We start from the raw sequence: 14,112 nt of genomic DNA, 5'->3' as shown, positions 1-14,112 counted from the left end.
TCGAAGGAGAGGAGACTTTAAGAATATGAAACTAATGCGCCGCGGGAATTAAAATGCAAGCGGCGCTTCTTTCCCAATATTACGTTCAGAGATACAAGGGAATATTCCAATGAAATCAGGGTCGTCCAATTGACAAAAGAAAATACCAAAATTTCTTTTTAGCACAAGAAAATAATTTTTCCCTATTTTTTCACATTATTTAGGTATTATTGTGATGAAATTAATGTATTATTATTTTCTCAAAATATTTTCGGTATTATAATAATACAATAACGCATTAATATCACCACAATAACACATGAATAATAAAAAATAACACGGAGGAATATTCTCCTTGTGTTACCGGACCCGATCACAATACGGACCCGATCACAATAAAATTAGATCACAATAAAATTAGGTTTTTTTTTTTTTCCTATCAGCTCCACGTGAAGGCAATTCATTGGACTTTTCATTGGACTCCGGACTTATGTTATTCATTGGACTCCGGACGTAATAATTTTTCCTCCCAAAGAGGTTATTCCGTGCATATTTAGATGCACAACATTAAATTTTTATGTATTTATATATTTAACATCTAAATCTTTACAATTTTTACATATAATATCAAAATGTCTAAATCACATTAAAATATTTGTGTAAGGCTATATTAAAATTAAGATAAATTAATCTTAATAGTATTTTTTATGAGACAAATGAATGAATTATTAAAAAGATATATCTTTTAAAATATATGAAGAATTTATAAATTTAAATAACTGTATTATAGAAAATATTCTTTTAAATGTCTGGTTTCAAGCTATCAAGAATAAATAATTATAAGAACGAATTCATTAATTTATTTTTAAATCAATATTTTTTTTATTTTATTCTAATTATAAAATAAAATCTTTATATAATTTATGTATGCATATCACTTGTATTAACTCCCTTGTGGCATTCTATTAAGTACGTATTTTTTTAGCATCTTTCATGTGCATTTGGCTTACTAAATAAAGAGATGGAACATTATTAAAAAAAATACAATTTTCTTACAAACTTTTATTTAAAAAATGGCTTGTCTTTCTCCTTGTATAAAATCCAAATGTTTTTTTTTTTAATTTAAAAAATAATCTCAACCATTCATATGTTAAAATTCTATTAGTTAGAATTCAATGAATAAAGGTTCATGCATGATGAAATATAAAAATGTTCATTGTTCTTGATTTTAAATGATGACTCAGATAATTTTATTATAGCTTTATTTAGTACTCTTGTATCTAGAAATTAGTCAACTATTAATTACATATGTTTGGCCCAAGCCTCATTTAGTACTCTTGTATTTAGAAATGAGTCAACTATTAACTATGATGGTTGGCCCATTAATAGGGCTTAAGATAAATTGTTTTTGAGTGAGTGGCTAAAAAAATATGCAAATAGTTTCAAAGGAATGTTCTTACATACATATCATAAACTTTTTAAGCATTTATATTTTTAACATCAATTTTTTTTATAACTTGTATGACATTTAAATCTCTAAATCACAAAAGTAGAATATTACTAATATTAATTTAATTAAAGTAAAACGCACATTCCCTTACAATTTTTTGTGTTTGATATGTGAGATGTGATTAAACACTAAAGTGGTATACAAATTTTTTAATCCTTTTTGGACGTCGGGTTTCTTAATATATGCAAGTTCACACAATCCAGGAGAAACTATGTAAGAAAGTGAATGAAGATGATGGACTTATTCTCCAGGCCTAAACTATACAAAATGTTTTCTAATCCCCCTTCGACTGCCTCTAAAAGGCCAAAAGAGAGTCCCTTCTCTCCAATCTCTTTCTTCTTTTTGTAAATGTACAAGAAAATAATAAAACTGAAGTCATACAATAAAAAATATGTCCATGATGACTCATGAAAACATTGCGACTAGTGTTGTAATCAAGTCGAGTATGTCATGGTTCAAACTTGGCTTGGTATAATTAAAAGATGTTCATGTTAGACTTGAGCTTGTGTTGAGCTTTCATATATTGTTCAAGCTTGACTTATTTATATTTTTTAGTGTTTGAACTTAATTTTTAATGACAACTGAACAAGAATTTAGACGAGCTAATAAAAGAAAAAAATTCAAATGAGCATCAAGATTTTCATATAAAAATTTAATAAATAATTTGATAAATCTGAATGTACCTGCTAATTTATCGATTAAATATTTTTTAAATCATGATCTATGATCATTTTTTAGCATGATCATACTTTCAAGTTTGCACCCAACTCCCCTATTCAAATGTTGATGTTGGTTTTCCCATAATGATATGAACTTGTTCTTTTCCTAACTTTTTTAGACAATTTTGTAGATGTTTTTTATATTGAGTTATTGACTATTCTTATTCATAATCATATATAACTTACAATGATTGCATTGTACTTTCTCAACACTTCTTTTTCAAGTCAAACTTATGACAAAAATTGAAAGAGAAGATATAACACAAATTAGAGTCTCTGAGATCCTTGCACGTCGCGATCTAGTTTTTGCCTTCGATTCTTGTATGCCCCAATAGCTCAGGGTTTTCGTATGTCTCAAGCAAAACCTGGAGACACGAAACTGTGAGAGACTAGAGGGAAAGTGAAGTTCGTGATAGTTTAAAGTTAATTTTAATGGGTATTTCATACATACCAAATAAGTCTTATCTTTGAATATCTTAACACATAAACTTTAATAAAATAAATATATAGTTAATAATTAATCTAAACCATTGTTGCTATAATAATATATTACTGTTCAATATATTATTATATATATTATATGTTAATTAAATTTTATTAAAATAATATATCACATATGATACGAATTATTATCAAGCTTAATATCAAGTATTTAACAAGTTACTTGCTAAAGAACAAATGAGTTTGTTTGTGAACATAAATGAACAAATTTGATTATGTTTATTTTTAGTTCATTTAAGTTCCCAGCTTTTAAAAATTTTCAAGCTTGTTTATTTACTAATTTGAACGAACATGATCAAGTCTTAATCAAGCCAAGTTCGAGTTGTTCATCGAGAACGAGTGCACCTTCGAGCATAGCCTCATTAGGATCATCACATAGAGCATCGAACCTCAATCAGGTAATGTACATATACTTTCTTCTTAATGAATTGAAATATAAATAATAATATTTAAAAAATTAAAAGCCTTCTACATTGAATGATACTTGAGACCACTAGTCAAGTATGGAGAGCTTGTGAGCAGCCACTCTAGTGTTCGTAATTTACTTAAGCATTACAAATTACCAGCTTTATTCTAGTTGACGCTTATAGTTCATCAGACTGAACATCACTTAATAACTATAATGTTAGAGTGATAATATATTCTAACTAATATGTTTCATTTAATTTTATTGTAAAATGAGTATATATTAAATTATATATATTTAGATATTCATAGTTAATTATATGATAACAAAATATTATTATTTTAAATTAGGCTAGATGATTATCATGCTATTGGTTGTACATATTATTTTAGACATTATGGTAGATCGAGTGACCTTTATTGGACTTATAGTATTTACCCCCAAGTTGGCCAAATTGTTGTGATGATATATTTGAAAATGATCTAGATGTAGATGTACAGATGCAACAACCTAGAGAAGAAGGTATCATGATAAACTTTCGTATGCATCACTCCCAATCCCATACAATTATGCATCTTCATTGGCATAGATGAACCTTTTTACAGAGAATCTTACAAGGGATTACCCAAATCTTTTTTTTATACATGTTTGGGCATACTTTTGTGTAAGTTATATTGCTTTTTACTTCTCAATATATTATGATCACATATACATTCATAATATTTACCGTTACTTGAGAATTTAATTGTATTTTCATAATTTTTGTTATGAGTTTTTTGCTATAACAATTATATAGAGAGTTAAATATGTTCATAAAGTCTACACATGTTAAGATAGCACGATGTTTAAGGTGCTCGGAGCATTTGGATGTTGACAGATCGACTCTTCATGTTCCTAGTTTTAGGGGCTTATCTTGCAAGCCTTTAGGATTCAAATAAATTTCATGTAAGGAAATATGTATTTAAAATATATGTTTAAATTTCATAATAATATCAACTATAATATCCAATTGAAATGGGGATAAAGTATGAGAGGTGCCTAGAAGAAATCTACAAATGTATAGAGATTAATGCAAAGTCCGATATTTTTTTTCAAATATAATATCTCTATATTCTTGTATATTATTTATATATTTTATGAGCAATCATAAAATTTGGCTTAAAGGTTATCTTGACACCATATCTTAACGATATTATGATGTTGTTGTCATATATTTATCTTGTGAGTATGTAAAAATGGACAATTTGAGTTGCTCTTTTTAGGTGAAAGCTTGTTGATTGACATCTTCTAGATTAAGTAATGCAACAGTTTACTTCTATATAATCCACATTATTTCAACTTATATATCAGTTATTTTGAAGGGTTGATGGTCGAATGAAACCAAATAGAAAGTAGATGCATTATTATCAAAATTACTTTCAGTTATGGAACAACCGTCAGACGCTCATAGTACCATTAAACTTATCGTTAGGTGATGAAAATGCATTGCTAGCACATTACTTATAATGATATATATCCTATGCGTCAATGTACCTAATAGAACATTCTACTCACTTAGAGAAAAATTAATGATGTGTATATAGTTTATATTCAATTTACAGTTTTTTTTCTCATACCTGATCTTCATATAATTAAACGTGAACTTATGTAGATGAACTACTATATATGATTAAAGAGCATTGCTAGGAGATTCATATGTGGTAATGATAAAAAATATTATGGATATGCAATAATAATATGAACTTTAAGAGCTTTCCAGCATAGTAGAATAACGTGGTTGACCAACTAATAGAGCGTGCTTTCAGAAGATCAACTTCTGATATTGCACATCGATCACTTGTGAATATTTCAAGATGATCAACTGCAGATGCTCTGAGAATATATTTTGCTTATCCCGGTCCCTCAACATTTGCATGTCTTTCAACATCACACAAATGTGCATCTTATGCTGCACATTTGACTACTGTTGAGAGTGGATAATTCGATTTACAGTTTCATATGAGACATGATTTTGACGGGCCTTTACTTTACATGGAACAAAAGACTCCATTGTCACATCAAATCGAGAAGAGATAGAAGAAGAAGATGAATAGAAGCATCAATTAGAAGAACAATCATTTTAAGAGCCATCAAAATATACTTCAGGATCAAACGCTATTCGACCAGGCCAAAAAGATAAATTTGCATTATTTTTAAAGTTTCTATATTATCTTGTATGCACTATTATTTCAATATAGTTTAAAATTACTTTAAAACATATTGCATCATTTTAAATTTTTAATTTTGGAAGTTCAAATTTATTAAAAATAGATTATTTAAGCAATTTAAATTATTTTCATTGCTATATACATAATTTAATCGTTATTTTCCTTTGAATAATCTTAAATTTAAGACTTATTTTTAAAATTTTTAAAAATTAATTATAACATCATTATTATTATTATTTAATTTATATAATTGTCTAATTTTAATTTTTAACTTAAATAATTTTTTATATAATCATTAAATAAATCATTTAATTAAAAACTATCAAAATTGGATATATAACACATAAAAATTTTGCTGTTTTTGTTGCATGAAATGTGCATTAAACCCACATTTTATAATTATAATTATATATATATATATAATTTTATTAAATAAAATCGGGCTCATAAGCCTTAAGTAATACATTAATATGTTCGTTTTATAAATTGCCCTATTGCTATTGCGGACGGCCGGGTTCATTTTCAGCGTCCAATTTGATTATGGGCGCGAGTTGCTCCTCTATCGCATTCACTCAGACCACCCTGACCATATCGAGCGTTTCTTCTTCCGCCACTTCTCTTCCCCACTATAGCCACAACTGGATATCCAGTTTCATCCCCACTTTTCCTAGAGATCGCGCCGGATTTTCTCGAACGTCTTTCCATATCTCCGGCTGTCCAATGATGAACCCTTCCTCGTCTTCTTCGCACATTTCACTGGGATTCAGTAAATGCGGCGAAACCAAAGAAGCGCAGGAGAAGGTGGTTCCCAAACCATTCCGGCCTCCTCTAAGTATCTCGCAGGCGTTGCGGGAGAACTTGGTGTACGATGCTTTGGTTTGGAGTTCGTTAAACGGGCTGGTTGTTGGGGATAGAAGTGTAAAGGTGATGCGAATTCGAACCCGCATAACCTAAATTTGTAGGATGGTTGTCTTTTTCTTGCTTTGTCGATTTGGACCACTATTTCTACAAGTTTAATTTTTTTTAATTGTTTGAAATTCCTCAACCCGTGAATGCGAGTTCTTAAGATTAGTTTTACTGGATGCCTATAAGTTACGAAACTATCAAATAATCCTCTTACAAATGTGCCTTTCAAGTCTTTTAAGGCTTTTAAGGCGACAGTACTAGTTATTTGTAAAAAAACAAATTAGGTCAAGCATCTTTAGGAAAAAAAATGCTATTAGTACTAAGTTGAATGTCACACATTGTGTAGCGAAACATGTAATTCATGTCATGATTTCTCGATAAATGTTTCGCTGGCTGTTGACTAGCTAAAGCAACCCTCTATTTTTCATATCTAGAGCTTGGGACCTGGCAATCACAGTGTAATTATGCTTATATATTTTAGATGAGATTTTGTTTCTGTTGGGAATTGAGAATCAATAAGGATTACACCTGCTGTATAACACTGATTTCTTGTATTCCATTCAAAATTAAGAACTGCCCTAGCAGGAAAGGGGGTTCATCTTGAAGGAATTTTCTTGGCCTTCAAGAAGACTGTTTGAGAGCCCACGTATTCTGTTAACCTTTTCTATCCTTTATACTGCAGATTACAAATCAGGCCCATAGAGTTTTTCATAGCATTATTAGGCTTTGAATCTTGGACTTGACCAATTTGCCACCCGTATAAAAAGAGCATGATTGAGAGAATACTTTCATGATTCTAGTTAGGTGGGATTGATATCTATTTTTCACCAAAGTAATTGAAAATCATGTTTTCTCTGGCTCTTATGCTAACATGGTTAAGCAGATCTCAAATTAATGTTATTTCTGGTACATTTCATTAATGGAACTTATTGATGAATATTTCTAGGAGCTTGAATAACTGAACCCTTGCTAACTTTTTTGTTCCAAATCAGCTATTTGTCCATATATAGCATGCATCTCTTTATCTTTATAAATATCTTTCATTTATTTCTTAAATAACTAATGTCAGATCAAAATAGTAAAGTTAATTTTTTTTTTAATTGCTGAACATAAATAAAACTTAAGTTTTCTGCTACTTTTTGGTTAATTTACAATGATATCACCAACAATAATTGATGGATCCTGTAAAATATAATAATCACTATTTCTATTATTTCAAGTTCTTTTATAAGTCCTACATTTTGTTTTGCTGGGCATTTATTATGTTAAATAATCCAGCATGTTGTATATTGATTCCATAATTTTATCTTTTAGTCAGTGAAACATGAATTGTGGTTACTCTAAATGTGTTTTGCTCTTCTTGACATTTCTACAAAGAGATCTATTTGCTTAAAAAATTTTATTTTAATCAGTGATCCAAGTTTAGTAGCACCATTATAGTGTCCCTTTTTTTAACTTAATATGTAATATATGAAGCCTAAAAACTTGGAGAGCTTGATTCCATGCAATCAAAAGTTAACTAGTCATGAAATCCAGGTCATGCCTGGCTCGAAGTTTTGTGTACCTTGAAATTTTATATGTGCATAATTGTTTCACAGAGGTCTGGAACCACCCCTGGTGTTGGTATGGTTCATGCTCCATTTGCTTTATTACCCCTGCCACTACAAGAAACTTATTGGAAGCAAGCATGTGAATTACAACCAATTTTCAATGAGCTTGTAGATCGTGTAAGCTTGGATGGAAACTTCTTACAGGATTCCTTGTCCAGGTTTAACTCCAATGTCGTCATTTTATGTATCGCATTACTTTACTGCTATTAGTTCTTTGATGACTTTGCTCCATCCACCTAATTGATTATTTTTCTAAACTAATCTACTTAGCTTGGTGTTACTATATTTATGTGCAAATTTGTTGCATATTCCTTATTTGTGTTTTTGGGAATTTGTACTTTGATCCTACTGTTTTGCCTAATTTTGCATTTTTGGATGTCACTTCTTAGAAGCCGTATAAATTGGACTTTTGGCTTTGAAGATTGGGAAAATCTATTATGTAGTTTGATCTAGTTAAGAGACTATAATATATTTTCAAACAAATTCTCCTCCTTGTACTAGTATAAATTGATCCATGCCTCAATTGGAATCAATAGCGTTGTGACCTAGGGGTGGATCGACAAATATTTTTGATTGAGGTTACTATAAGATACATCATTAAAGAGATAAAAATAAAATATAATTTTATTGAGTCCAAGTAACACAACTTGATTACAAAAGAAAGGATAAAAAATAGAACAAGAATGAAAGTCTTACCGGTGTTTTCTTTGAACTCTTAAGCTTTCTCAAGAGCATTTCATGATTACCGTTACATATGTTGATGCGGGGCGTGAAGTCTAGCAGCTTGATTGGATGAGTTGGCCAGCCGCGAGCGGGAGTGGGAGTTACCGCTCCATGCGCGCTTTCCTTCTCTGTTTGCCTCAGGCCGCCTTTCTTTCTCCGTGTGCCGCCCGCCTCCCCTTTCTTTTCAATTTTCCGCCCAAAGGGGAGAGGACTTCCCTTCCTATTCTATATAGCTATTATATATTTGTTGTTTTGCTTGCTTGGGGCAGTTTTGTATTGTTTTTGATTGCAAATTCCTGCTTTTTCCCTAGCTAGGTTTGTATCCGATGGCTAGGTGGTTTTCTGGTTGTAACTTGCTCTAAGGTAGTGACTATCTCGACCCATTCCCTATTGCCGTCAACTACTTTTGCATCATCCCTACTGCCGCCAGCCTTTTTGCCCCCTTCCAGCCGCGACAACACCTTTATGCCTACTTCTAGCCGCCGTGGGTCCTTTCCAACCTACCTCTGGCAGGGTCCAAGCCTCTCTCTCTCTCGACTCTACTACTGCTAGCTATCCCCTATGCCCCTTGTTCCAGCCGACAACTCTTCCTGCCAACCTCTGCAACCACCACCTCTCAACCTACTCACTTCCCTTCCTCTTAGCTGCAGACCACCATATTCGTCTTCACCCTGGGGTGTTTTTTATTATTTGTGTGTTGTCTTTCTAATTGTCATGAGTCTTGGGTTGTAATTTCTTTTGAAATTCAACAATATTAGTTGTATTTCTATTGGGATTTAGGTTAACTCTGACATCATTTGACATCAGAGTTAGCCTAACCTGAGTCCTATCATAGAGTTTCTTAGTATCTGCTTCTACCCAAACCACCCTCACCAAAATTTTTCTTTGATATTTCCAAACTATAGCTAAATTTTGATCTAACCCCAAATTTTCTCTTGCTGGTTTTTAAAATCAGCAACCCTCTAAACCCTAGCCATACTACTCGGGAAGAGATACAATGAGAGATCTGTCGATTTCAATAGATATTGGAGGACTGAGAATGACACCCAGGGGGCTTACGCTTGATGGTGATAGGGAATGTTGAAGAGGCGAAAGAGACGAGAATTTTAATCCCTTCCATAGAGAGGATTTCAGTGATGAAGAAGAAAGGTCTTGTCATTTTCTGAATCAAGTATCGTAGGGGGCCTAGAGAGGAGACATCATTAGGAGGACACAGATTTTGAAATAAAGGTGGATCTACCAGAGTTTGATTGAGGTATGAACTTATATGATTTTATCGAATGTCTGCAATTAGTTGAAAGGATCTTTGAGTACAAAGAGATGCCGAAAGATAAAAGGGTAAAACTTGCAGTTATCAAATTAAGAAAGAACACCTCCTTGTGGTGGGACAACTTGCAGAGGCAGAGGAAAATAAAAGACAATGATAAGTTTTTCAAGTGGAAAAAGATGAAGATAACGATGTGTGGAAATTCTTCCCACTCCATTACTGCTAGGATATGTTTCTGAGGCTCCACCACCTGCAGTAGAGAGATCTTTTAGTAGAGAAATTAACGTCGTAATTTGATCACTTCTAGATGAAGTATGATTTGGTCTAGCTAGAGAAACACACCACAACCTGCTATTTGGGGGACTTGAAGTCTGTTATTATCAATGTGGTGCAGTTGCAGTTTTATTGATCACTTGAAGGTATCCAGACTTTAAAATTGAAAGTGGAGAGATGACAAAAATAAAGGAGACCACACTACCAGTTAGGCAGCCACCCACAGTTGGAGATTCCAGCAGGAGCATGCCTCATGGAGTTGAGAAAATTGGTTCAGATAATGATAGAGCCATCTACAATGAGAAGCCTGAGAAGAGTAACACCCCTATCATAGTCCCCTCTAGAAAATGCTTCAGATGTCAAGAGCAAATTGGCTCCAGCTACCTGAGTCATGTCTTTTACCGAGCAGGGCGTCGTGGAGGAGGTTAGCAATGAGGAGACGCCTAGAGAATAGGGTGGGGAATGAGAGGTGCTCATTGTTCGACGGGTCTTATAGATCGAGGATATGAGGGGTTCAAAGTGGTTTTGTCACAAAATATTCTACACTTGTTGTTTCGCCTCTTTGCTTCCAGGATTTTGGTGGTTGATTGACCTTCTCTTTTTGTTTTGTTTTGTTTTATTTTCTTTCCTTGCTTCATGGTTTAATTTATGGGTTTATGTTTAAATATAAGCGCACATATATTACTTTGGATATATATGAACCATCAAGCAAGTCGATAAGTCGGATGGTTTAGGGGTTCCAGGGTGGTGATGATAAAAAAATTGCCAATAAAGTAGAATAATATTGTATCCTACGACACTTAACCCAATGACTTGGTGAAAATATAAGATGACAATATTATTCACCGACATTAGACTAGTGATGACCCTTACTTTCTTAGACTGCAGGTAGTCTTAACCCGATAGTGTAATTGACTTGTGGACAACCCGTTTCTTCAAAATACATAAATATAACAACAAAACAAATAGATTCCTTAGAATGTAAATACTTTTGATTGCCAAATAATAAAAAATTCTATATGCAAAACAAATCATTAGTTTTAGATGATACAATCTGAATGTACACTAATCAGTTACCTGTATTGGGTTAAGAATTATACTCCTAATATTGTATTGTTAGAAATTTCTAATTGAATGTCGGGTTTTATGTACGTGGATGATTGAAGGTTGCCTACGGAGTCTTTCGGGAGTGACAAATCTGAGCCCACCCCGAATATGAATTATTATGGTCTACTTCTATCTTTTTTAGGTCACATGTTCTTTTACTTGTCACATATTCTTTTATTTACAATTTGATTCTTGCATTTCGATATACACACATGTTTGTTCTGCTAGTTAAAATTCTCTATTATATTTATTTATTTTGCTTATGATATTGACATTTTTGCAGCAGCAGCAGACACGTCAGATACGCATGTCTATTTTATATTTACTGCATTTTATAATCTTTGTTGCACCTTTTACTAATTTTCTTTACTATTTATACTGTTTTTCTTTATTGCGCTTTTACTATTCTTCTGTTCCTGCATTTACTCATACGACCTGCAGGGCCACATAGGATAAAAAACAATAGAACACCTGGTTAGAAAACACCCTATAACAAACTATTAGACCCAACAACTGCATGTACAAATAAAACTCTAAACCCATGACCGATACGATAAGGAGCTTGGAGCAAACTTCGTGGGCAACACGACGAAGATGTAGCAAACGGAGGATGACTTCTGACAACAACAAACACTCAACAACAAAATAAGATTCACTTCAATTAAGCCTTTATGTAGAACTAAATAACAATTCCATATGACTTCGAGGTAGTTCGTCCAACACGACGTAAATTCTCACTCTATATTTACCATTTTGCACAACTCTATTATGTAATATAAGTCCTAATACTTTTTAAGATTCCTAGGTCGTCGTTCGAGATGACGTAAATTCTTCTATCTTTCAAGTTTTTTGCATAATTGAGTATTATAAAAGTCTAAATCCTAAATAATAATTGACAGGATTAAAAATTAAATAAATTTTATTTCAAACATGTAAACCAAACAATATGGTAATTGTGAGGTCATCGATGTTATTCTCGGAGCCGTGATACATCCTATTTTTTCTCTCCCCTGGGCTCCTAAAAATAACTGTTCTTACTTGAGTCACTTTCCTTTGAAATTTTTGTGTTTAATCTTGAAAACTCAACTTTGAAATCTTGAAGACAGAATCACTGATCTTAGTCGAAAGTTTTCTTAAGTGACTTCAGTTATTTGAGATGTAATTAATTATAGGGGTTTGCCTCTATAAGAAACTAAGAACCCGGGCAAAATAAACCCTTTCTAATTTTATATTAGATAGGAGAACTTGTCACTCATACATAAAAAATTCATAGATCAAACGGATATCACAACTTCTTAATTTAAATGCTTGAGCCTACTACAGGTGGTATGTTTATCTTTCGGGATTATGTACCACTTAGAACATCGTGCTCAATTATTTAAACTATTAGATACGCGAGATCTATTTGTTCTCATCTACTTCAAAAATTAAAATACTATTTTTCAAATCAAAATTGCATATATAAATTAAATCAAATTTAAATCATTTCCGAAATTCCGACCGACAAATTCTGACGAGAGGGCCGACTTCGCATTGCATTCACTTCGATAAACCTCGATATCCTACCATACTCATTGGAGATCCAAGCCACTTTAGATTTTGAAGAGTATGAAACCTCCCAATTTAAGAAAGATTGAATAGTAGGTATTAAAACTCAAAATGGAGTTGATTATACCTGCCCAAAGAAAAAATGAGGAAGGTATGCCAAAAGAAGAAAGTATGGACAACAATGGACATTGACACACTACCGATGTATGAAGACAAAACTTTCTGATCAAAATAGAGAGATGAACTAGTCCCAACAGAATTACCAAAATTTGTCGGTCGAAATTTTGGAAATGATTTAAATTTCATTTAATTTATATATGTAATTATGACTTGGAAAAAAATGTTTTAATTTTTGAAATAAATGAGACCAAATATATCTCACGTATCTGATAGTTTAAATAGTACATTATCTCGAAAGATAAACACACCACCTGATAGTATGCCAAATTATTTAAATTAAGAAGTTTGTGACATCTGTTTGGTATGTGAACCTTTTTTGTATGATCAATAAGTTTCTCTATTTAATATAGAGATTAGATATTTATTTTACCTGAGTTTTTAGTTCCCTGTAGAGGCAACCCTCTATAGTTAATTATATCTTAAATGACTGAAGTTACTTAAGAAAATTCTCGATTAAGATCAGTGATTATGTCTTCAAGATTTCAAAGTTGAATTTTCAAGGTTGGATACGAGAATTTCAAATGGAAGTGACTCAAGTAGGAACAATTTTTTTAGGAGTCCAAGTGAGTGAAAAAGTAGAGGGGGATGTTACGGCTCTAAGGAGAATATCAGTGACCTCCCAATTATCTTATTGTTTGGTTTTACATTTTTGAAGTGATGTTTATTTAATGTTTAATTCTGCTAATTCTTATTTAGGACTTTCACTTCCATAATATCAAATTATACAAATAGTCTGAAAGATAAGAGGATTTATGTCATACCGAGCAACGCCCTCGAAATCTTAAAAATTGTCAGGACTTATATTGCACAACAGGGTTGTGCAAAAGCCTAATGATAGAGTGAGGATTTACGTTGTGCTAGACGAATTATCTTAAAGTCTTATGGATTTATTATTTAATTATATAAAAATGTTTAGTTGAAGTGAATTTTATTTTGTTGTTAAGTGTTGGTTGTTGTCAAAAGTCATCCACCATCTGCTGCTTGTTCGTCGTGCTGCCTACGAAGTTTACTCAAAGCTTCTTATCGTATCGGTCAACGGTTTAGAGTTTTATTTATACATGCAGTTGTTGGGTGTGAGGGTCTGTCAGGATGCTCTCTAACCAGGTGTCCTACTATTCTTTATCCTAGATGGCCCTGCAGGTTGTATAAGTAAATGCAGAAACAAAAGAATAATAC

General features: G+C 32.3%; 1 protein-coding gene across 1 annotated transcript in view; it reads left to right on the top strand.

The window, feature by feature from the left end:
* Positions 1 to 5,833: 5,833 nt before the first annotated feature.
* The window catches only part of LOC110037893 (glutathione synthetase, chloroplastic), a 57,605-nt gene continuing 49,326 nt past the window's right edge, over positions 5,834 to 14,112 (top strand). The window contains exons 1-2 of the mRNA XM_020742621.1: positions 5,834 to 6,246; positions 7,827 to 7,996. Of these exons, the coding sequence (XP_020598280.1) occupies positions 5,863 to 6,246; positions 7,827 to 7,996 (554 nt within the window). The 5' untranslated portion in view covers positions 5,834 to 5,862. The remainder of the gene's footprint in view (positions 6,247 to 7,826; positions 7,997 to 14,112) is intronic.

Source organism: Phalaenopsis equestris, unplaced genomic scaffold, assembly GCF_001263595.1.
Source record: "Phalaenopsis equestris unplaced genomic scaffold, ASM126359v1 Scaffold226633, whole genome shotgun sequence".
In the NCBI taxonomy this organism is placed as follows: domain Eukaryota; kingdom Viridiplantae; phylum Streptophyta; class Magnoliopsida; order Asparagales; family Orchidaceae; genus Phalaenopsis; species Phalaenopsis equestris.
This window is presented reverse-complemented; position numbering and strand designations above follow the sequence as displayed.